This window comes from Falco punctatus, assembly GCF_963210335.1.
Source record: "Falco punctatus genome assembly, chromosome: 15".
Taxonomy (NCBI): Eukaryota; Metazoa; Chordata; class Aves; order Falconiformes; family Falconidae; genus Falco; species Falco punctatus.
Genome location: NC_137595.1, coordinates 21,452,607 through 21,476,700, shown reverse-complemented (window position 1 = coordinate 21,476,700; position 24,094 = coordinate 21,452,607). Strand labels below are relative to the sequence as shown.

The 24,094-nt window shown below is 50.2% G+C and overlaps 2 protein-coding genes across 12 annotated transcripts in view; both read left to right on the top strand.

Annotated features, from left to right (window-relative positions):
• The window catches only part of LOC308054025 (ubiquitin carboxyl-terminal hydrolase 12-like), a 34,409-nt gene extending 25,163 nt beyond the window's left edge, over window positions 1-9,246 (top strand). For 4 of the 5 annotated variants that reach the window (XM_080366155.1, XM_080366156.1, XM_080366153.1 and 1 more), the window contains 2 exons: window positions 21-99; window positions 5,252-7,637. In XM_080366155.1, coding sequence (XP_080222281.1) covers window positions 21-99; window positions 5,252-5,353 — 181 coding nt within the window. In that variant the 3' untranslated portion in view covers window positions 5,354-7,637. Of the gene's footprint in view, window positions 1-20; window positions 100-5,251; window positions 7,638-8,992 lie in introns of those variants that run through there. The other variant, XM_080366152.1, reaches the window with a different exon arrangement.
• An 807-nt stretch (window positions 9,247-10,053) lies between these two features.
• Window positions 10,054-24,094, top strand: part of LOC308053751 (G-protein coupled receptor 12-like) — a 29,910-nt gene continuing 15,869 nt past the window's right edge. For 2 of the 7 annotated variants that reach the window (XM_080365425.1, XM_080365424.1), the window contains exon 1: window positions 10,054-24,094. This exon is cut by the window's right edge. The gene's annotated coding sequence lies outside the window, so the exon portion shown is untranslated. The other 5 variants (XM_080365429.1, XM_080365428.1, XM_080365427.1 and 2 more) reach the window with 5 other exon arrangements.

Below are 24,094 nucleotides of genomic sequence, written 5' to 3'. Positions count from 1 at the left end.
CAATCCTGTTTTTCTGACAGTGGTCCAAATCGTGGACATTATATCACCATTGTGAAGAGCCATGGCTTTTGGTTGCTGTTTGATGATGACATTGTGGAGGTAGGTATGCTGTTACGTTGCGAAAACAAGTGTAGGCAGCATCACTCCCCAGCTCTGTTTTTATGTCCAAGATTTCGCTTTTGCATCTGTGAAAGTATCTCAGCAAAACTTGTGCACAGGATCATTCTGGAAGTTTCAAAAGTAAACTTCAGCATTTTTGTGTGTCTTCGTTATAGAAGGAGTATGGAGAAGGGCAAAAGCCATGAGGGCTGTGTTGACACCTCAGGTGGTGTGCACCTGCTTGGGCTGAAATACCACAATGGTCTTATTTGAGGTCTGAAATGCTCTTATTCCACCCACCTTTCTGCGCTCCTTTTTGTTGCTGACTTGCTTTGTGCTAGCTGTGTTTCATTGTTGCATTTAAGAACTTCCAACCTTTTTTAAATATTTTTTTTTCCTGTAGGCAGTTTTCCTGCACAAATTGAAGTGTAGAAAATCTGTACAAAAAATCTGGGAGACTGTAGTAAGGTCCTGAGAGTATACAAAGACATTTGGTTTGTTTGTGGTAATGTTTAAACAGTCTCACCAGGCAAATTTTTCCTTAACTTTTCTACTAACCTATCTATAAAGGCTAATATCCAAAATATTTCTGTATCCATGTATTTCACATGATTATTAAGTAAATATCAAACAGCAAATACCACAGTAGAACTGCTTTTTGTAAAGATGAAAATGTACTGCTTACATCTGAGATGTCATGGTCAAGGTTAAAGCTTGATGCTAAGTGCCTAAATCGGTACCACCAAATCCTTGCTGGTGTTGAAATAAAGATGTAATACATTCTCCAGGTTTTTTTTTTTCCCCTCTTTTAATTTTTGGTTAGTGTTGAGTATCAGAGGTGACAATATGAACAGGTGCCTTTCTCCCATTATCATATTTTGAGGGTTGTTTTCTTCTGTTTCTGTCGTGGACGAAGTACGTTGCTGTGTCAGCTGGTTTTGGAAATAGGGTTCACTTAAATATTTTTAGATGCAAGTATTCACTGTCTTTTCCATCCAGGACGTAAACTTTACATTTTAAAAGTAGATGTAAAATAACCATCTTGTTGTTCTATATTTGTTTTCTATCAGTCGCTTCTATGTTGTATCTTAGTTTTTAGGTCAAAGCAGAATTTCTTTTTATCTGCAAACACTGTTGGCACTTTTATAGGTGTGCCAAAACATAGCTTTTAAATATGCACTGTCTGTTATTGGACAGTAAATTCAAGCAGGAATGTCACAAGGAAGCTAGAATGTAGCTCCTCTCTCCTGGAGGGATGCTTTTTCTTTTTTCCTTTAAGTTGCTTTTCTAACTTTAATCATGGCTTTCTCTTTTTAAGTTCATCTTCTTTTACAGAGTTTATCTAAAATGCTGTAAAAATAAAACTCCTTGATCTGAAATGTCTACTTTTTGTGTTTTCCCTGGTTCTTTGAGTTTTCACTGTCTTGATCAGGATTAGCAATGTAGCCCCGTCCTGTAGCCTACCTCTGCCGCAGCTGTGGATCCGGAAGTTTAAGATTCCTTTTCCTGCTAGAAGATTCTCCCTGGCTGGTGTTTGCACGTGGTGTTTGGCTTCTGTTAAATTTAGGCTTTGTTTTTCCTACCGGTGGAGTGGAGGGCATGAAAAACTGCACGTGGGAGTTTTGCACAAGTCATTGGAGATCGTTGGCCCTTTCAGATGAACAGTTGCCGCTTGACCTGCTTTGAGGAGTGTAGCGCAGGGTTTCCTGCTGGCTTTGTCCCGGAGGATCTCTTCACTATCTATTGTAGCTGCTCCTGTCTTCTAAGTGTGTGATGAACGTGAAGCTTACCTCTCACCTCCCTCTGTCTAGGACTTGCCACCCTTTCTCTTTCCTCAGCCTTCTAGAACTCGCCTGAATTTTTGGCAGCTCGGTGATCAAGGAGAACAGGATAGCTGAGACTGCTCTTCCTCTCCAGGCTCTGCTGCTGCTCTGCTTTCTGCGGGCTGCTGGGGGAAGTAGGCAGTTTTACTGCTCTGGTCTCTCTCCTCAGTCATCAGCTCTTGAGGATTAGTGCCTTAGTAGTGCTCTAGGCTATTCACTGAAAAAGTAAAGCAAAGCCGCAACTACTTTTGTCAGTTCCATCTGCTGCCTAAAGAGATTTAAATCTCTACTCTGAACTTGACCAAGTGCTATTTTCAAACCGCTTGTGGTTGGCCATAAGGTGACACTACAGGAAATATATGTTGTATGTATGACATTACAGAGCCTGTCCTCAAAAATGGAGTGGCAAAAAAACCCGAACCCTAAAGCCCCAAATCCCCTGAAATGGCAATTCTACATAAGTTTCTGGGTTTAGGGCTAACCACAGGAGCCTTCTACTCTTCAGAGACTCTTAAAAACCTGAAAGCAGATTTTTTTAAAATATTTTTTTTTTAACCTTTGGAGACTTACCATTCTAGGTGTGAACTGGCTACATAACAAAACAGATATTAGTCAGCAGCCTTCCCAAGATGACTCCAGAGCCCTTGTACCTGTGTGCAGATAACTGCAACTGAAAGAGCACAGGAGAGAGCTTTCCCCCCTTAAATACATTTGAAAAGGTGTGATGCATTTTTGGCAAGTGGTAGGTATGAATTAATAGCTCTGAACTGTCAGTGGGAAGTAGTTCATCCTTATTGCTCACTAAATGTCAGAAGCAGTGAAGTCATATTTATTTATCTATTTGGATTTGGTTGGAAGGCCAACTTTCAATTAAATTGAAGATAGATGATAATCAAACATACTACAACATATGTGAAAAGCAACTGCATCAAATCCAGCAGGCAGATCAGTCCAAATGGGATACTGCACCAAGCAAAATTAATTGAGAAACCTAAGTAAATTATCTCTGGCTGATTTGACACGTCATTAGAGCAGCTAGGTGACATCACAGTGACAATGTTTGTCTGAAACAGAGAGGGAAAAGTGTTTGTTCTTCCAGGGAGTTCTCCAAATCGAGAAGAGGGGGAGAATGGTTGTATGTCAAATGTTTTGTTCGGAGATTTGCAGCATTCAGTTAAATGCTTTGAATGGTAAGCAAGAAAAGGATTTGGTTTGGGGAGCCAGAACAGTTGTCTGGAAACGAGCCGAGGATATTTAAGATCAGTTAACAGGAAAAATCATCTTCATGCCAGGTGAGGCTGCAGAATCCTAAAAGTAGTTGTGAAACTATCGATTATTGGTTGTTGCTTTAAAGCTGCAACTGGGTAAAACTTTGCTATCCACAATATATGTGGTCAGCTAACAGTGGGAGGAATAGAGCCTATATAATCCTTTTTCAGTTCCACTGTGTTTTCTGTGTATAGTGAAATTAAAAAAGGAAGTCAGTTTTGCTGTGATAAAACTAAAAATATCTGTGGAATGAATTAATCTGTATCGAATGTTTGAGTTGCATTCAAAATGAGTAGTGGAAATAGACTTGATTGCATGGCAAGTTAGTTGGCGCTTAAAATAAAACATGTTTGAGTTCTCTGCTAAATATATTACAAGGACTGAAGAATGTTCTTTTGCTGTTTATTCTGTTAAAATGTGTATCTAACGATTTGTAGTAGACATTATGTTAATAAATTGTGTGCAAATGCAAAAGCTCTCAGTACGGTATTTCAGCTTCTCTGAAGTCCTTGAATGGAGAAGAAAGATGAAACATCTATTTGGAGTTTCCTCTCCCCCTCTATTATTTTTTTTAACAGAAAAGCGTTTAACAAATCTATTCAAGAGAGAATTTCTGCAGCTCTGTCCTGCCCTTGATGCATCTTCTGGAAACTTAACTGATCGTGTCTGTTTTTCCTGTGCTTCAAAACGTCTGGGAAAAGGATGGCCTAGGCTTGCAGGGCGTTTGACAGTGCCGCTTAGAGAAACCAGTGCTTTTCTGTTTGCCCGTGATGCTGAGGTCTGTTCAGTGAGCAGTGATGGATCACATTGCCAAATAGATTCTGTAGCTGAGGAGGCTCTTTGATGAGGTATAGTGTGGTCCCTTTCTCTTAAGATGTAAGCGCAAGTTGGTCTCTGCTACTCCTTCTCATGATCAAAGCAGGTGTTCAACCCAGAGCTTCTTGTATTCTGAGCATTTCTTTGCTTTCTCATCTTTTTTTCCTTGGGGAATAGAGGGAGATTTCAGCCTAGTCTCCCTTTGGTCCTCCACAACAAATTCAGGCTACTTCAGCTTCTCGTCTCTGTGGATCAGGACTCCTAAAAGTATTCTAAAATACTAAACCACAGTGACAGTGGAGTTCTGAGCAACACAGGTCATTGTGAGTATTTTATTTCGGTGTTTTGGACTCTACACTTGCTCTCCACTGACAGCAGAATCAAATTCAGTAATGTAAAGCCAGTTCTCAGGAGCGGGATCAAGACTGTGGCACTTGCATCTTAAAAGCCCTTTAAAATGCCTGCCAGGCCTTGCTGGTTGGAGTATAAAATGAAAAACTGCTCTTCTGCACATAGTTCACAACTTTAAATACAAGCAGACCATTTAATTCTATTAATATGGCAAATAATTTACTTCTCTCAAAACACAAACCTTGTGATAATATTCCAGTATGCATTGTACCAGCAAATCCTAAGGAAACAAAGCTCTCCTAAGATCAGAAGATCATAATCGGATTAGATCCACAGATTTCACGGTGTGATTACCAGTAGCACTTGGGGGACTTCTCTGTGTAAGAGGGTCACAAGAACTTCAAAATCTGCAGATATTTTAGCTGTATGTTAAATCTGCTCAGGATGCCCTTATTACTCCCAACTGTACAAAAATATTCTTTGATGAGCAGTGACTGCTTTTTTATCATTTATATTACAGACCTCTAGTCAGGAAAGGTAACACTGGTCTGAACGAGAAAGCAAATACAAAAACATCCTGTACTCTTTTAAGGATATGTTTTCATGGATCCCTTGTGGTTTTGTAGCCCAGCTTAAGAGGGCACCACTTCTGAGGTGTTTATTATTTCATCTTGATTTCCTTTTATTTTCAATAGTGAATAAGGTTTTGAGTGGAAAAAAAATAATATTTTGTTGTATTTGGTTGCATTCAGTGATACTGAAATATCGCTGTATTAATACTGCGTGGCTTTCCAGCATCACCTCCAAGAACTGAAAATAATGCTTTGATTGGGAAAGGGATTCTTAGGGTGGTGTTCTGACTGAGGCTAATTATAATTCTCATTAATTTTCAGAAAATTGATGCCCAGGCCATTGAAGAATTCTATGGGTTAACATCAGACATTTCCAAAAACTCAGAATCTGGATATATCCTCTTCTACCAGTCAAGAGACTAAGACAAAAGATACATGTATACAAATAAAAGAAAAAAGGGATCAAGATATGTCCAAATGGAACATATTTGTGACAGCAGAAGCAGTTCCTCATTGTTGCTGTAGGACCAGGACAGATGCCGCAGGGCGAATAAAGGTTTCTCCCTGCTGTTTTGTGGAGGATTAGTGCTGACTGCCGTAACAAGAAGAGCTTTTGTTCCAGTTTTCTTTCTGGGCTTTTTTTACGTGCTATCTTCCAAAATCTGTGTTACCTCTACTTGAAACCTGGCTGCTTATTTGTTCATGAACTGAAGAAGAGATTTAAAAGTAGCATTGTAGAATTTTTACCATTTAATGTTGGCCTGAGGCTATACCTTGGTTTCTACCATCGTCGTTTTTCTGTATTTTAGCAGAATGATTTCAATATTCAGTGTCAGCTGAAGGCATATTTTAAGATATGAACAGCAGCTGGTTGCTGGATATTTTTGGTGACTCAGACTTGAGAAGCAGTACAAAGCTAAGACATATTGGAAATGTCAAGTCTGTAATTTTTATTAAAAAAAAAAGCAGACAAAAAACCTCTCTCTGCAGCATTGTAAATTTCCCCATTATGCATTATCTTGGTTTTAGACAACACTAACAGCACTGCTTCTTTTTTATATTATTTTTACTGTTCTGTTTCTTCTTCAGAAGGTATGGAACTTTTATGCATATTCAGCCTAGTCCATTGTGCGTATTTCTTTTGAAGCAGATGTTTTGACTCAGAGCCACATTGCTGCAGATGTAAGGGGAGCAGAAAAGCCCTTACCTTTTGAAGAACGTGTCTGGCAACCAGTTGCTGTAGAAAGTTTGAAGCTACAGCATTTCTTGGAGCTATTGCATAAACCAAAAGTGCCCTCATTCTGAAACAGGATCTGTTCAACATTTCATTCGATACATAGTAAACTGATGCAACTAGCATTCTGAATCTATGCTAATACACAGAAACAGCACTAATTGTGAAGGGTTAACCAAGGGAAGCATTATTTATGTAACTAATTCAGTTGTTCTTAGGCTTCAAGATAACGAACATTTAAGAAGGAAAACGAACCAACCCCCCCAGACATTACCTTGCTAAGTGTTCCTCCTCATCTGTTGGTAATGTTTGTATTGATCCGGGAATCATAACACACACACACCCCCCACCCCCCAAAAAATGCTTCTGATTGTTTTACCTCTATAGGCCTTGCTTAACAGGGGAAATTGTTAGTCTTTTGAAGACTGAAATTAAGTAATTATCCGTTATGTTGTGTATATATTATAATCTCAAGGATAACTAGAAAGAAAAACTTAAGGAAGTTTGTAAGAAATCTCAGAAAACCTTCTGTAATTTTCTTTTTGGAAAGTCCTGTTGCCGTGCCAAAGCTTGTCCCAGCTGGCTCTAAACTACCAGTGGAAAAGACTATTTTCCTTTCCTCGTCTTGTTAGGTAACACAAGAGCTGTCCTCCGTGTGTTGTTCCCAGCGCAGCCGTTCATGGTATAAACCAGCGCTGCTTGTTCTTGAGGACATTTAACTTATGCAATTCTGTGGCTTGTACAGGATATCAAATACTTTACCAAAATACTGTCCTCAGGAAAGCAGCGTTTCACAGTTTCTTGTGGTGGCTGTATGTATGTTTCTTCTTACCATGACCAGAAACATAATGTTAGCGATTAACTCCTGTCTTCAAAATGCAAATTAATCATTACCATTGTATTCCAACTGAGTACAGCTTTCATTCTCCTGGCACATCTCCTCTTCCAGAAGATAAAATACGGACATCGGGTTTTTTAATTATTTTTTATTATACAGAGTACTGTCATTTTAAGAGACATATTCAATAAGAGCAAACATTCTTGTCATCTTGTTCCTATTGTGTAAAAATCGTTCCTGGCTAAGAGTCTTCTCCCCTTGTTCACACACAAGCTGTGAGTCCTCTCCTGGTGGCACTACCAGAAGACTGTCATCACTAGGTCTTGCAAAAAATTAAAAAAAAAAAAAAGAGCACTGAGTTAAAAATGATCTAAACAGAAAATACAAAAAATAATGTAGTACACTAGACATGTATTTTGTATATCTGGTGATACATTTTTACAAATAAAATACCTGACTGAGAGATAATATTGAAAGATATATACTATAGATTAAAAGCTGTTAAAAGTGCACTTTTGCTACAGATTTATAAGGAGACTAAAAGGAATTAAATTGGAAGAGAATGGTGTGATGTTACTTCTGTATAATAAATGACCCCACCTGTCTCCAATAAAGGTCATGTATGATCAAATGCACATGGCCCAAATGCTTTTCCTTGAATTTCTGTCCGAGGCAGAAATGAAAGTCGTTGCTTAGTTCCTTGCTCTCCTGCGCTTCACCCTCTGTGCTGGCTGGCTGAGGGGCTCTGCGCCCTGCCCCGCTGCCTTGTGTTTGCATGCATATAACCTGTGCTTAAGCGGTTTAAACCCAGTGAAATTAATTTGGTGTCATAGATGATAACTGGTGTGCTGGTAAATAGACGAGAGGTCACCCAGGGCCTTTTGGCCTGACACTCTGGTATTCCTTAATCACTTCTGCATCCCCTGTAGCTCTGCCGTTGCCTTTTTCTGTGACTGCCTTTTTCCTTCTCCCTCTTTCACCCCTTACTGTCGGACTCTGTAAGACTTTGTTGCAGATATTATCTGACTGATCTGGAACAGAGACACGTAAAAGCAAAAATAGTACCGTATGCGTGGAGCTTTTCAGGTTCATTGTGGGGCAGGTCTTTGTTTCTGTGTGGTTCACTGGAGTTCACTTTTATAGGGGGGAAATGTGATCAGCAGCCGCTCCCGTGAGCAGGACTTCATGGGACTAGGTCAGAATGCAATAGAAGCAAATGAGATCCGAGAATGACGGCTGCTCTGTAAAAACATGTTTTTAAATCCAAAATCCTGGCCCTTGCCCTGCTGGGTCACACATTAGCAGTAAATAAACGGAGCTAATTTTGACTCTACCGAATGTGAGTTTGACTTTCAGTCACTTTAGAAAGAGCGTTCCCCAGAATTAATTTTGGTGAGGGCAAACCACCAAAATCAGAGTGTCCCAAAGCGATGCGTGTTTAGCTTTGAGAACCAGTAGCGTGGAACTGGTGTGTGGGGGCTGGTCTTGTCACTTCAGGTCTTCTCCAGAACCTAGCGCTGGAGGGAGGGGGGAGGCCGTTCCGAGATTATTATTTGTCTCTGCTAAGCAGCAGCTCAAGCAGGATGCACCCCGCTTTGCTGCTTTGCTTCTAATTCGGCAGATCCTAGTTTGTTTGCGGAGAGGCTCTGCCCTGAAGACTTGGGAGGAACAGAGGTTGTTTATGAATCGGTGTTTGTGCTTGGCATGTTCTGCTTACCAGCAGGAGCTTTAAAGTCACCATGCCAGCTCAGTTTAGTATATGTTTAAAACAAATCACATGTGATTGGTACAAGAAAGAAAATAGACTAACAAAAGCCCCTGAGACAAGTAAAACCTTCCCATTGTAGTCCTGGGCATTCATCAAAAGGAAACAATCCCCTGAAACATAATTAATTCTCTACGTGTAAAGTCCTGCTAGCGTTTGCTGTTGTTGCACTAATTAACCTTTGGGCTACTTCTGTTTGCTTCCCTCCTGCTCCTGCAAAATCAGTCCTATCTGCAGAATTTGTCCCCCCCGAGCCAGCCAGCCAGCTTTGTGTGCTCCTGCAGCAGCAGCGGGGTCGGTGTCTGTAAGTGAGAGTTGGGAGTGTGTGAAATTGAAACTGAACCCGCATCGGCGGGGCAGCGTGGGGGTCATCTTGTCCTTTTATTCTGAAGACAACGCGTTGGTGAAGGAGAGTGGATTGATCCTTTCTGCCATCTGGCTGCTCATTGAGCTCGCCTTTGTGTCAGCATGCATTCGGGGGGACACATGCTGTGTTGGGGGGACGCGTGCTGTGTTGGGGGGACGTGTGCTGTGTTGGGGGGACGTGTGCTGTGTTGGGGGGGATGCGTGCTGTGTTGGGGGGACGCGTGCTGTGTTGGGGGGACGCGTGCTGTGTTTGGGGGGACGCGTGCTGTGTTGGGGGGACGCGTGCTGTGTTTGGGGGGACGCGTGCTGTGTTGGGGGGATGCGTGCTGTGTTTGGGGGGACGCGTGCTGTGTTGGGGGGGATGCGTGCTGTGTTGGGGGGATGCGTGCTGTGTTTGGGGGGATGCGTGCTGTGTTTGGGGGGACGCGTGCTGTGTTGGGGGGACGCGTGCTGTGTTTGGGGGGACGCGTGCTGTGTTGGGGGGGATGCGTGCTGTGTTTGGGGGGACGCGTGCTGTGTTGGGGGGACGCGTGCTGTGTTTGGGGGGACGCGTGCTGTGTTGGGGGGGATGCGTGCTGTGTTTGGGGGGACGCGTGCTGTGTTGGGGGGACGCGTGCTGTGTTTGGGGGGATGCGTGCTGTGTTTGGGGGGACGCGTGCTGTGTTGGGGGGGATGCATGCTGTGTTTGGGGGGACGCGTGCTGTGTTGGGGGGACGCGTGCTGTGTTTGGGGGGATGCGTGCTGTGTTTGGGGGGACGCGTGCTGTGTTGGGGGGATGTGTGCTGTGTTTGGGGGGATGCGTGCTGTGTTGGGGGGACGCGTGCTGTGTTGGGGGGACGCGTGCTGTGTTTGGGGGGATGCGTGCTGTGTTTGGGGGGACGCGTGCTGTGTTGGGGGGACGCGTGCTGTGTTTGGGGGGATGCGTGCTGTGTTTGGGGGGACGCGTGCTGTGTTTGGGGGACGCATGCTGGCTTCTGGCGCATCGGGGAAGCTGCTTTAGTGTCTGAGCAGAGCCGGCAGCCCCAGGCTGGGGTGAGGGTCTCGCTGCTGGAGGCTGCGTGCATGGCAGCGCCCGTAGCAGCTCTGGAGCCGGCGTGCGGGGGTCGGAGGGGCCCGAGCTGTCGCCCCATCTGGCTGATGTGAAGCTGTCGTGGTGTGGGCAGTGCTGCTGCGCAGCGCCTGCAGGAGGGAGAAAGCCCTGAAAGGGCAGGATGAATTGCACGGTAGCAGCACGTTAATTTGAGTTGCGAATAATGTGCACATTTAGCGGTTGTCAGTTGTTTTAAAAGCTCCTTAAGACAAACAACAAACGCAAATACGCAAATACAAACGCTGCAGCGGCAGTCAGTCCTTCAGTAACTACGTAACTGGTTTCTCCCTTCATCAGAAACAGTACAATCTCCTGGATTTTCATGCAGAAACTACTAAAAACCGTGTCAGGTTATGAAAGTCCGACTTTAGGACCTTGTTGTAAGATAATTGCTTACACCCTGCAAAGCTTTTTCTTGAAAAGAAAATGTAAAGAGATCAGCTGGGCCTGGCGAGGTGGAAGGCGGCATCTGACCTGCTGTGGTCCCTGGAAAGAACAGGATGACGGAGGGAGCAGCAGAGCTGCTGGATGCTGTTTAGAGGCTGGTGTGTTGGCTGCTTCCCGAAGGAGACGAAGAGTGAGCTGCGGGGGGCTCCGGCGAGGGAGATCGTGAGGCTGCTGCGCTGCCTTGGCGTGGGACGTGCCAGCTCTGGACGGAGATGAGGAGTCCCTGGCAGCTGTGGTTGGCAACTTGTCCCTTCGTCAGGGCACCTCATGCCATGCCAGGATGTGTTTGTCTGGGGAGGTGGATCTGGAATGTGGGAGGTGATGGGTGTGGATGGGAGCAGATGCTCTCCGGGACCCCAGTGGCGTGATGGGGGCTGGGCCCCTGAGCCAGTGTCAGCTTGGGCGGGGAGTGAAGCCTTCGGATGCAGAGTAGCTTAGAAACCCCGAGAGGGGAGTTGGACCTGAGGGGCAACGCTAAGAAAGGCTTTCATAAAACCTTATAATATCAGACCCCCTAAAGTATTAGTCCAGGTACGCTGGCCCGGATTTATTGAGGGCAAAACATGTTTGGTGCCACGCTGCTGAGAAGCATCCCCTGCACCTGGATCCAGCCCCAGGAGCTGCGCCGAAGCTGGGGCCTGCAGTGCAGGTGCAGGTTACGCTGCAATTTGTATCCCAAAACATCCACATTGTCCCAGCTGGGTCTGCCCTGGTGGTGTCCAAGTCACGGGCAGTGTACAAGCCTGCGAGGGAAGGGCAGGAGGGCAAGGATGGGGCTGAGGGCTGCGTTCGGTGTCAGGAGCGGCCCCAGCTCTATCCAGAGTTCATCTTTTCGAGGAGATTTTTATCTGGAGTGTAGCTGCTTTCAGCAAAATATATTGTGTGAGGAATAGAGAGCTGGAAAGAGACATTTTCTTGGCTTTAAGGCCTGGACTGAGGAGGGACAAACTGACAGGAGCTGCAGCTGACCAGCTCGAGCGAACTCAGCTGCTACCGGCCACCAGACCGTGGCCATGGATGAAGATAAGGTCAAAGTCAAATGCAGCTGAAGCCATTTCTTCTGTCTACCCCTAGGTGTAGACACACAAGAAAATAGCAGGCGATTTTCAGCAGGAGCTGAATAACTTTGTAATTAAGTATCCTAATTAGCACTCTTGGTGCATTTATTACCTTCCATGAGAAGCAGCCTGCATCTACTGTGATGTGAAGGGACTGTGCCATGAAGGGATGGACCGAAGGAAGGGAAACCACGTCTGGCAACTGTGGTCTGTGCCTGGAGGCAGCTGGGACCAGAGGGTCGGTGTCTCAGAGGTCTTTGTGTGATAGACCCCAGTCAAAGTCAGCAGGAAAGATGTATTTGGCCAGGAACCTCGTGTCGACACCAGCACAGGTTTCGACCTTGCTAGACCTCCTTGGCTTCGCTCGTTTGCATCCCCTGTGATTGGGTCTGTTCTTCCTTTTTCTCTTAGCGATGGGCAACGTGAAATACGTTTGATGTTTTGAAAGCATCAGGTGTGTGGCCGTGTCTCTGCAGGTGGCGGGGGCGCCGCATGTTCGGCAGGTCATCGCAGCAGCACGTCTCCATGTCACGGATGGTCCCGGGGTGAGGAAGCCCGTGTGGGTGGCTGTTTGGCTGTAACTGGAGCACCATAGAGTTGCCGTGTGTTTTCCAAGTCCAAACCACACCAGTGGGCCCCCCTTCCCTGTTACCTGGACAAGCTGAGGTAAAACACGTCAGTGCCAAAAGGCTGCTCTGTTACAAAACTGCTGCCAGTCCCTTTGCTCCCACCCTCACGCCAGCGAGCCCTCAGCTCCTCCCCGGCAAGGGCCCAGTGAACTGCATGAGAGAGCACATGGTGGTGATGGGGAAAGAAGTGTTATTCTTGGCAACCCTCTCCAAGTCCTCCTTTTGAATTTTTATTTTTTTTTTAATGTTAAACTGTTCATTTTCAGATTTTGAGTCACAATATTTCTCCAAGCAAAAGGCCACGAGTTTGGAAAAAATCCAGTTTATTCCTTCAAAATTCTTTGCCAACACTTCAGCATAGAAGAGCCAAACCACAGTGGTACCTGCTGCTGATGTGGATGGAGGAACGGCCCCAACACCTCCATGCCCCTGTGCCGCAGGCGCTCGCTGGCACCTTTCAAAGCCTCCTGCCAGGTGCTCAGGGTGTCCCCTGAAATGTGGGGATTAAAAGTGGTGAAGATCAGAGAGTGAGTCTTCAGGCCAGGAAGGAGCATTAAGGGATGTCTGAAGCCACCAGACAGAGCAAAATGGAAATATTTTCATTACCTTATCCCTAAGGTGCAGTTGAGAGTTGAACAGAGATTTTACCCTTATTTGCCTGGTTTCTCGTGGGTGATATAAAACTGGATATAAACTTAGGTTTAATTTTTTGGGGCCTCTCAGTTTCTTGAGCCTCAGACCCGGCAGTAAGGCCAAGCTTTGGCTTTGCTGGTTTTCCCATTCACCCCCCAACAGGAGGAGGTTAGTGGATTTGGGAAAACCAGTTTCTCCACAATTTGAGCCACGTGCTTCAACAGTAATGACTCGGGGACAGAAGGATTCCCGTGAGAGCTGGCAACCGCATTATCTTCTTCTAAAAATACCTCCCAACAAAACATAAAACCTCTCCGAAATAACCCATCTGAAAGAGCGGGATCCAATTTTGGGCTCTCCGGGGGCCGCAGCTGAGCTCTCGGCTGCAGCTCAGGCTGCGGGTCATGGCTAAAGGGCAGTAATTAAAGCGGTGCTGCTTTCGGTCCCTGGGAGCTGCATCCTTCTTCAAAGCAATGCTGGTGATGAGATGAGCTTCGAAAAACCCGCTGTGTTCAAAGGGCTCTGCTGGGAGGCAGCGCGAACGAGAGCATCCCCTGCCGCACCGTGTAGGTGTGAGCGGTGAGGGAAACGGGAAGGGAAAACCAGGAGGTTGGCAGGAAGGTGGCTTGACTTTTTGTTGTGGTTGTGTCCCTGCAGAGCAGCTGTGGTTACGAGCATCTTGGTGACTCGCACCACCCCGGCCGTGGCTCTGAGCATCCTTGTGCTGCCCGGCGTGACTGGTGGGTGGCTCATCCATCCCTCCTCGAGCACTCTCAAAGTTTATTCTCTGGGACTGCAAAGTGGCTCTTGAAGTTGATTTTGTTGGGTTTTTTTTAATCTTCCCAGGGAGGAAAAAAAAAAAATTCACTTCCCCCTCCTCCTTCCCTGAGCATGTTTAATTATTTGCCAGTTAGTCATATTCCTAAGAAAAGCAAACTTTGCGTGATGGTGAGTGACAGCTCCTGAAGAACTGGCACTAATTATATCTCAGCACTGAAGAAAATAACGCACTGAGCTGACGAGTCCTGCTGGGAGGGAGCTGGCTCTGCTCTGAGTGCTCCTGCGAGTTGCTGGGAAGCCCCCAGATGGCCTAGCAGGCACTCTTCTGGCCCCCAGACCCCTTCTCCCTCTCGCCGCTGTAGGTTTAGGCATGATTAATGCCACCTTGCTTTGGGTTTCATCCCATCCATTTCCATCCTGATTTTCCTCCAAGCCTGGTGATGAAGCGTTTAGGGAGGTCTCCCTTTGACTTGTGCATCCTTGATGGATTCAAACTGCCGCTCGCCCCCTCAGCAGCCAACGCTCTCCAGTCAGCACCGTCAGCCACCGCTTTCCCCGGCACCGCTCGAGTGGCATCGCCTCTTCCCCGGGTGCTGGGACAAGCCGGACATTTTCCTTTTCTCCTGTTGCCCTCGCTGCAGCATTGCTCGAGGCTCTCTCAGAAGCTGTTGGCAGCCGCCGTGGAGCTGCCGATGAGTCAGGAGCAGTAGATGGGGAGATGAGCAGGATGGGCTGGCTGAGGATGTCCAGCCAACTCTTGTTGTGTATTAATTTTCTTTTATTTATCCTGCCGAGTGGGTTGCGCTGTCCAGACACAGCCTGCTCCCCTGCCAGGGTTTTGTCCCCTGCTGGGGCATCTGGGGTAGCCAAAATGCCCTGTTTTGGGGACATTTCTCCTAAGATGCTCCCTCCCATCTCCCACAGCCAGGTAGCAGGGACCAGGGGCCAGTCCCCATCCCACTACAGGGCACTGGGAAAGCAAGGACTTGGCCCCAGGGCTGTGTCACACTCCATATGCTGCTGGGGGCACCAGGTTCAAGCTCACCTTGGAAGGTTTTGAGGATGAAAATACTGCCATTTGGGGGAAGAAATATGCCCTTGGTTTTTCATGGCCATGTAAGTACAGCAGCAGGGGGGAAGGTGCTTGTGAGCAGCCCAGGGGTGGGATGCCTTGGGGTGCCTCTGCCGTGGCTGCCAGACTGGCACGGAGATGCCAGGTGGGTGTCCAGCCTGCGAGGGATGGCTCCAAATCCAAAACGGCCCCAAACGGCTGAGCCAGGCTGCCGTGGTGGGGCTCTTGCCGTGCCCTGGGCATGCCTGGACCTTGGGTGCTCTGCAAACGAACCCTTGCTGCTGTCTGCTGCCCTTCCTCTTCTGGTCCCCGAAACTCACCCCAGGTATGAGCCGAGGCACCAGTTAATGGTGCAGCATCCACCTGGCACCTGGAGTGCGCAGCGACTAGCAGCGCTGGCCCCGGTCAGAGCGTTCACCTCCCTATTTCCAGTTAAACAGAGACGGGCAATCCACGCAGCCTGTGCCGTGGGGTGAGATCCCCCCTATGTCCCTACATTTGCAGGGAGCCAGGCCTGGGGGTCCAGTCTCCAACCCCCAGCGCAGCACCTGGGAGCGCAGGAGGCTGCGGGGATGCTTCCTGCAGGGCACGGCTTGCTCCCGAGGACCGGGATCAGGGCTCGGTTTATTTTTCCCAGTGTATCAGCGGTGTTTTTCCTGGATGGGGTTTTGTTTTCTTAAAAAGCCAAGCAGCTAAAAATAGCCCTCTGCTCGCTCGCCTGCGGTATCCCAGCATGGAGCCGGCGCAGGCTGTGCGTGGAGCCGACCTTCAGAGCCGAAGCTCCAGCAGCGGCTGCCTCCCGCTCCCACCTCTGCCAGCTGCCTCTGCTCGGCTATTTAAAGCAGCTATTTTGCCTCTTGTGTGTCTCAAGAAACACCTGACGGGGAAAACAGGGTGATTTTTTTTCCCTTGCTGATACAGCCACCTGGCCACAGATTATCCCAAGCCTGGCGATTTTGGATCAGATTTAGTTATGCACCAGGCTATAATGATCATTTGGCCGCATGGCCATATAGCATCTCCCCCTTGTCATTGGACAGAGGGGGGTGGGCATGGCTGGCCCCTCTGGGGTCGTGTGCCTCAGGGTGCAGGGACCCAGCAAGGCAGGATTTGGGGTCAGGGGCTGGCTGAGGCAGGATCTGAGGGGCTGAGTCTCAACAAGGTGGGGTTAGGGGGGAAGAAACGCATTGAGGCAGGATTTGGGATGCAGACACCCAACAGGGCAGGATTTGGGGGTGGACACCCCATGAAGCAGATGGGGAAACCCTGATCCCTTCCCAAAGGGCAGAGGTTTGGGCTCTCTGGGGCAGTTTCACCCACAGCAGCCCTCCCGGCCCCGGGGACAGTGGGGTCTGCAGAGGAGGAGCATAGATGCAGGAGCAGCACCGCATCAGGCTGAGTTAAGGGGATTGACCTGCATCCTCCTCCCCAAGCTGCCTGGAAACATTGCCGGGAGGTTGTGTGTAGCACTAAGGCATATGTAGTGTGTAAAACATAAAAATGACCTTGGCACTGGTTTCTGCAGTTGAGACAGCAGGTAGCTGCTCTGGCACATGGCCACCCTGCAATGCCCGGTGTGGGTTTCATGAGGACAAACCGTGCTGGGGCTGCTGGCACCAGGTGCTGGGTGCTGCGGGGTGCCCAGCGCTGCTGCTTACGGCTCTGCAGCTCACCCCCAGCCCGTGCTCTCTGCCGTCATCTCTGCAGCAGTTTTCACCCGTGTAAACTGTGCCTGGAAATAAATAAATTGTGGGCTCCAGGCTGCTGCACAGCCGTGACGCCGGCTTAGCCTCTTCCTGCCTTCTTAATACCTCCCGGTTGTTTCTGCTGGGTCAGAGGCAGCAAGTGTGGGAGGAAAGGGATGTCTCCCAAGCAAAGGGGATGTCCCAGGTTTGCCCCTTGTACCCCTCATCGCTCAGTGCAGGTGGGATGGGTGTCCCCCCTGTGTGGGGCGGTCATGCCCAGGACAGCCAGCCCCAGCTCCCCGCTGAGCCCCAGAGCAAGCGGAGCAGTGCCCATCCCTGCTCCCAGGTGCCGTATTGCACCAGCAGCATCACCGGGTCCCCGAGCCACCGAGCCATCGTGAGTCATGCTGCAGCTCAGCACACGCTGCCATCCCCGTCAGCCTGTTTGCAAACAGAGAGGCTGAGAGCCGCTGCCTGGGAAGCGGCACCGCGGGGGTCGGCGGGGTGGGGGCCCCAGGAAGCCCCCCCAGCAGCGGCGCAGGGTCTGGGGTCTCCTCCTGAAGCCAGAGCCGTGCCACCAGAGACCAACACGCTGAGGATGACAGCAAAATGGGGGTGCCTGCACTGGCCCCCGTGTCACACCTGGGCGTGGGGGTGGTGGGGCAGAGCCACATCGCTGTGACCATGGGGCCAGCATGTTGCCTCATGCAGGTTTTCCCCATTGCATCTCCTCCGGTGACAGCCGTGCCCCCCGATGTCCCTGGAGCTGCTCCAGGACCAGCTGTGTTAGAGGGTTTCTGGCATGGAGGAAGCCGTGGGACCCACAAGGCTTGTGCCAAGCGGCCGACGGAGCAGAGGGCGCGATGGCCCCGTAATTCCCTCTTCAAGGGCATAGTGTTGCCAGCATGAATAATTCCCAAACACTTGGGGAGCTTGTGTGGTTGGGCTTGATGGAGCCATGGCTGCTTGGAGGGCACAGGGATGGCAGGAGGGAGCCTTCCTGGTGCTGTCAGTGCAACGGTGGCAGGAGGGCACCCAAAACCATGCTCTTCTGCAATGCCTGCCGAGAGGCGGCAGGCTGGTACCCAGCAGATTCGGGGCTCCCTCGGTGCCATCCTCCTTTTATATTTCACAGTGGGATTTGTGAAGGGGAAACGATGCTCCTTTCTGAAACCCAGCGCTGCTGGGAGCCCATTAAGGAGCTCTTCAAACCCCACTCTTGCAGGAGAGAACAAGTACGAACCTTTCTGGAGAGCATGGCTGAGGGCCGGAGGTTTCTCCCCTCTCTCCTTCCCACCATTAAGAGGCACCAAATTCTCCTGATTCAAAGGAAAAAGTGTGAGTGGGCAAGCTGCATCCCCAGCAGGAGCCGCGGGGCTAAATATAGCCCATTTACACAGAATGAGAGCGTTGCGGTGAAACAGCATCGATGAGCGCTATGGTGGTAATTAGCAGTTCCCTAATGAAGAACTGGGAAAGCAGGGGGTGTCCCGGGGGAGAGCAGCGCCTCTGCCGAGCATTGTGCAAATGGTGGGGGGTTACCGATGGCAGCAGGGGTCTGCAGGGATGGGCCTGGCAGAATTCCCCCCATCACCCCTGTAGAAGTGGCCGGGAGCCTCCTCTGGGACTGAACCAGGGAATAAATCCCCCCATCCGGCACGGGAGAGAGGAAGGTGAAGCAAAGGGCCAAGGGGCCGAGCGGGCATCCCTGGGAGGTGCCTGACTGTGGGACGGGGATGCCCCTCAGCAATGACATGCAGTGGGGAGAAAGGCTGGCAAGCACCGAGCTGGGAGGAAATGGGTCCCAGGGACCTTGGCGGCTGGCCTTGGTGACCCGGTGGCCTCATTTCCAAAGGTGACAAAGCCACAGCTCCCCCGGCGCTGCCAATATCGCACTTTTGCAAATGAGGGCACTGGCTGCGTTGCAAAGGGATCAGCCCTGGCACTCCCAGGAGCCGCATGTTTTCCTAGGATATAGAGGGCCCCGGGAGGGATGGGTATTTAACAAGCTGGTGGCAGGGAGCTCATCGGTGTCTCCTTCCACCACTGCAAAGCCACCACAGCCCCTGCAGCTCCCCATTTCCCCGTGGTACCCAAGCCCAATGTCAAGCACTGCACTCATCTGTATCCCTCCCTGGTCCCTGCCACCTCCCAGCCCTGTGATGTCCCCAAACTCAAGCTTGTCCCACACTCGGGGATCTGCCCGGGCATCCCTGCACCTCCACGGCTGGGGAAAGAACCAGGCATATCAAACTGTGTCAAAAAGTTAAGAGTGAAGGGGAGTTTGGCCGGGAATTGTTTGGAGTTGTGTTTTTTCTGTCACAAGCAGTGATTAGGGTAACGAAGGGATCCTCTCCCCTCTGGTGCCATCCCTATAGCAACCAGCAGCCTCTTCCCGTTAAACAAGTGACTCATCAAACGTGATTACACTGGTATCAGGGAAGATGATTGTGACTTCTAGCTCTGACAAGAGAGCTGTTTCAGGAGAAAAAAAATAATTAAAAATAAGGCAAATAGCTCAAAACTGGATGGGAAGGTGCAGTCCCATGTCTCATCCTTCCCATCTGTCCCACCACTCTTGCCCTGCTTGGGGACTCCCAGGTGGTAAATAAAAAGGCAGATCAGATGCAAACAGCCTCTGCGCTGCAAAGCGTGAATCCCTTGTGGCTCGGTGCTGGCGGTGGGACCGGCACTGCGAAGTGTAAATCCCCTGTGGCTCTCTGCCGGCGGGTGGTGGGTGCAGGACATCAGTGACCATGGGGTGACACGTCCCTGGGGCCAGGCATGACCTGTGCCGTGCACCCTGCTTCTGTCTGTGCCGTGCATCATGTTCCTGTCCATGCCATGAGCCCTGTTTCTGCCCGTGCCACGCATCATGTTTCTGCCAAGGCCACACATCGTTCATCGTTCCCTCACCATGCGAGGGAAACTGCTGCTCTGGTCCCCGAAACTCCCACCAAGACCTCCTCAATCCCTTCAATTTGGCAGGTTTAAAGTATTTGGAGGGTCTTTCCCCACTGCTAGTTTACTACTTTCTCGCTTTCTCTGCCAAGTGCCTTTCCACCATAAATTCAGCGCGGGAGTCTTGGGGGGATGATGTTTCTCAGCCAAGTGACCTCCAGCAGCGCTGTGGGGAGAGGCACAGCACAGCTCTGGGGTAAAGTCCCCAGGGCAGAGGGAAATCCTTTGGGAATAGAGGCTTTCCTGGTTTAAACCCCAGCCTGGAGGATGGAGAAGGCAGATTCCCAGTATATTTACCAGCTCCCCATTCCAGCTGGGTGTTCGCACTCCTGGAAATGTCTCTTTTACCCTGGGAAAATCCCCTCCTACTGAGACACAGCTCTGGGCAGTGGTGCCCAAGGAGAAAACCTAATGTCCAGAGAGGGGAAAACACCTCCATACATCCAAAATCCAGGTGTGTCTGGCTCAGGCTGAAGGTTGGGATGAGAGCCAGGTTGCTGGTGAGCCTGGCTCCCCCAGCAGCCATAGCCTGCAGCAAGGCTGCCTGCAAATGCCAAATGCCCCCCCATGCCTGGGGACAGGCAGGGACCGTCACCACCCCTACGGGCACAAACGGCATCACCTGCATAATTGGTAAGGGAAGGACCTCACGCCTGTGCCCTGGGCTGGGGGAGCAACCCAGCCTTTCGGACGCAGGGGGCTGAAACCTGCCTTTTCCGTGTTGTTTCTGCTACTAAGAATTTTAAGGGCAACCGGGCATTTTTAGCTCCTTTTGGGACTCATCCTGCTGGGCTGGGCAGGGCTCTGGCTTGGGCACACAGGCAGTGGGAGGGCAGGGGGAGGCAGCATCTCACTCAAGCCCCAGGGGAGCTGCTCCTGTCGGCTCCCAGCTCTTGGCTTTACCCTGTTATAACTCTCCCTAACTCAAGCTGTTTTTTTTTCCAAGTCAAGCAGTTGCTTTATACAAATTATTTCACTTACCAGCAAGCAGCTGTGACCTTTTTCCAACAAAGTCCTAGCCTACCCCATATTTCAGACCAAGGCTCTGGACCTGGGAAATGTGGTCCCCAGCCTAATTCCAGGGAATGTGCCTGTGCTTGGGAGATGCTCAGTGGGGAGCCCGGTGCCATGACTCCACGTAGGATCCTGTTTAAATGTCAGAAGCCAGAGTTAAAATCAATAAATAGAGAAGACCGGCTGTGCTTGGGTGAGGGGGTGTTGGAGCTGCCTTTTGCTCGACTTCAAAGCTGAGAACTTGTTCCCCGGGTTTTATGAAACATGATGTCCTTCCTGCTCAGCAGGAAAGGAACTGGGGAGGCTGGAGGTGCCTTGAGTGCTGCCGTGGGGGGCTTCCCCCCACCGGGTGGGCTTCCTAACGCCCCTCTGTGCTGGTTCATTGGGAGGGATCAGCACAGGGGTTTAGCGCTTGCAATGGAGCAACAAATCCATCCCCACCAGCACGTGGTGGCTGCAGATTTCTTTCGGTGCTGATGTATCATCGGCTCCAGGGCAGCCAATGGCTTTGCTGCATGGACCTGGGACCTTCCTGGTCCTCAGACCTGCATCTTTGCCCAGTTCAAGTGTTACAGTGGTCCCAGTGTGGGTGCAACAGCCGAGCTCCTCCGGAGCAGCTCGCTCCAAGCCTGGTTTTGGAAAGCTCATGTTGGTGGCAGCAGGTGGCGGGGAGACCAGCAGGGAGGGAAGGCTGCCCTGCGCTCGGCTGCAAGACGACTCCAGGTTTTGTGGGCTTTTTAAGAATCTTTCTTATTTTGCTCCTTCCAAACCCACAGAAAAACTTCCTTACCTCTGTGCTGCATCAGGTAACTTAGGTTATTGCTAATTACTAATTATCACAAATGTTTGCCTTAATATTTTGCCTTGCATCCTCTCTCAGTGCACTCTCCCAGTGTTGCCTATGGCTTGATGAATGGCAGCATGGGGGAAACACAGTTACTCCTGATGAGGTAGCCAGCCAGAGCACCAAATTCAGCCTGGGAGAAAGAGGAAAACATGGTGCAAAAGCCCTTTATTTCAGAAAAAACACCCTGCCTCAGAAGCCCTGCTCACTAGAGCTGAGGTGACATATGGCGGCACAGTGCGTGCCAGCAAAGGTGCTTCAAAACGTGTTCCTCTGGCTCAGGAAAGCAGTGAGCTTAAGGATTTGGAGCAAAATTGAGAGGAGAAGTCAGAGCGAGCCTTCAAATCATGCAGGGCTGCTCCTTCCCTCCTGGCACAGCTTGGCATTGCCCCTGCTCATTTGCCCTGGGGGTCCTGTCCCCGTGCAGGTGCCATTTGGGTCCTGTCCCCGCACACGCACCAGTGGGGTCCTGTCCCTGAGCACGTGGCCATAGGGCCCTGTCCCCATGCCAGCGGGATGCAGGGATGCAGGCTGTCCTCAAGCAGGGGTGGTCCTGGGAGCCCAAACCTGCTGCTGGAGCCTGGCTGAGCCCGGCCCCAGCGATGGGAACCCCAACAGCCCCCTGGGCCAAACCCACCGAAGCAGTTCTGTGCCAGCCGGGGTGCAGCGCACTCCACGTCCCTGCTGTTAGCTGCCCCATGTCCCCTTGGTGCCCACATTCCTCTGAGGCTGCCGCTGAATGGGGGAGCGCTCCCAGCAGCGGGATGGCTAATTGCAACAGTGCAGCGAGACACGGTGGCCCCACCATCCCCACCCTGGACGACACCGAGAGAGCTCATTCTGCTGCAGGGAGGTCTCACACATCCCCACAGCACGGGGCAGGCTGGGACCTGTGTTCCCTGGTGCTGCAAAAGCCAACTATCCATCCATAGCTCTCGGAGAGGTAAAAATAAGGTTGCAACGGTGCTGCTGCAAGCAGGATGGCAGAGGTCACTTCTGCAAGCGGGGCCCTCCAACGGGCCTGTTCCAGCTACCTGTGAGTGATTTTTCAGCCAAATCAACTGGTTTTTGGCAGAGCCAGATGATTTTACAAGTCAGGCTCCTGCCTGCCTGCCTCCACCGCCTCCACTGCCTGGGTTTGACATCAGCACCTCAACCTCCAAGGCCACCACGGAGCCCAAGTCCTTCCTCCCACCAGGCTGCAGCATCCCAGCCCGGCTGCAGCCCGGCAGCCGAAGCAGCACCAGAAGTCTCCTCTCTGCAGCAGCAGCAGTGAGAAAATGGCCTCATTTCCACCCTGTAGCCGCAAAGATTATGCAAAGCCTTTGAATGTAGGACTTCACGCGCTCTCCAGCGGCGCACGGCCCCCGACAGCCCCATTTTGGGGAGGCTGGCGGGCGCCGCATGCTTGTTTGCCACCCTGATTAGTCAGCACTGCTAATTATAGCTGCGCTTTTCCTTCTTATAGCTCTTCAAGCACCGTTGGAGTAATAGGGAACAACAGAGGCGCTGAAATAAGGCTGTGTCCGCTCGCTGCGGAAAAGATGCCAGTTTAAATACGGGGATGAATTTCCAGCAGCGCGGCTTTGCGCACCCGTCTTGGGGGTCTCCAGGCAATGAACTCATGGGATTGCCAGCTCGGCCATGGGATGCTCTGGCAGGAGTGGGAGCTAGGGTGGGAAAATCTTGTGTGATGCAGGGAATAATGATGCTTCCCCAAAGAAAAGGAATAATGCTGATTTTAATGTTTTTAGAGAAGAAAGTGATGGAAAATTGCACCATATCTATTTTATCAAATGTATCCCAGGCATGGTTTTATTGCAGCCCACGATGGAGGATGCCCAGACGGGCTCCCCACACAGCCACGGAGCTGGGGCAGCACCTGGGAAGCCCTGTGGCATTGCCAGCCATCAGCGGTGGCACGGGGCTCGCCGCGTAGCCCAGGGGAACTAAACCCAGCTGCCCGCTGGCTCGGTCGCCTGTGGTTTTTAGGGCATTTCAGTTGCTGTTCGCAAAACCAACACACAGTGGCAAAAATCCTGCCAGACCATCCGCTTCTGCAGATCATTGGCATCATAGTTAATCCTCAGTGAGCTCGGTACCACCCGTTACATCTATTAAACAGCAGCCCTTGTCCAAACTCCGGTTACCAGCTCTGCCTTGGATGGCCAGGTCATTGGCAACTGCCACCCCGTAACCCACCCAGGCATTCGTTAGCTGCCTCTTAAGGCCACCTAATCACCCCACAGACCCGCCTATAGAAACAGCTGCAGTGAAGCAAGTCAGAGATGGGGACAGACATTCAGCGGCTCCCGAGTTCATCCCCTGCCTGCCAGGCAGCCACATTCCCAGCCACTTGGGTTTTAACCAAAAAACCACCTTTTTTAAGGCAGGATGAGACCCAAGCCAAGCCCTGCTGTGGGTTGACAGCACCCCACATCCCCACGGGGCAGTGCCGGGGGAGGACCGTGTGTGGTGTTTAGCACTGAGCTTCCTCCCAGGGGCCAAACGCCAAGGAGGAAGATGAGAAATGAAGATGGGACACGACAAGGGAAAGCCTTCTCCTTGATGAACGGGATTCCTGGGTGACGATGGTGGCCTCTCGCTGTGTAATTACAGTGTCAGCCTTTTGCTGGTGTCTTTGATTAGCTTTGATTTTTACTCCTCACTATTGAGGCTGTAATTTGAATATAGATAAAGCATACTTAATATATTGTCAAAATGTTCTTGTAGATACCCAGGGAGCTC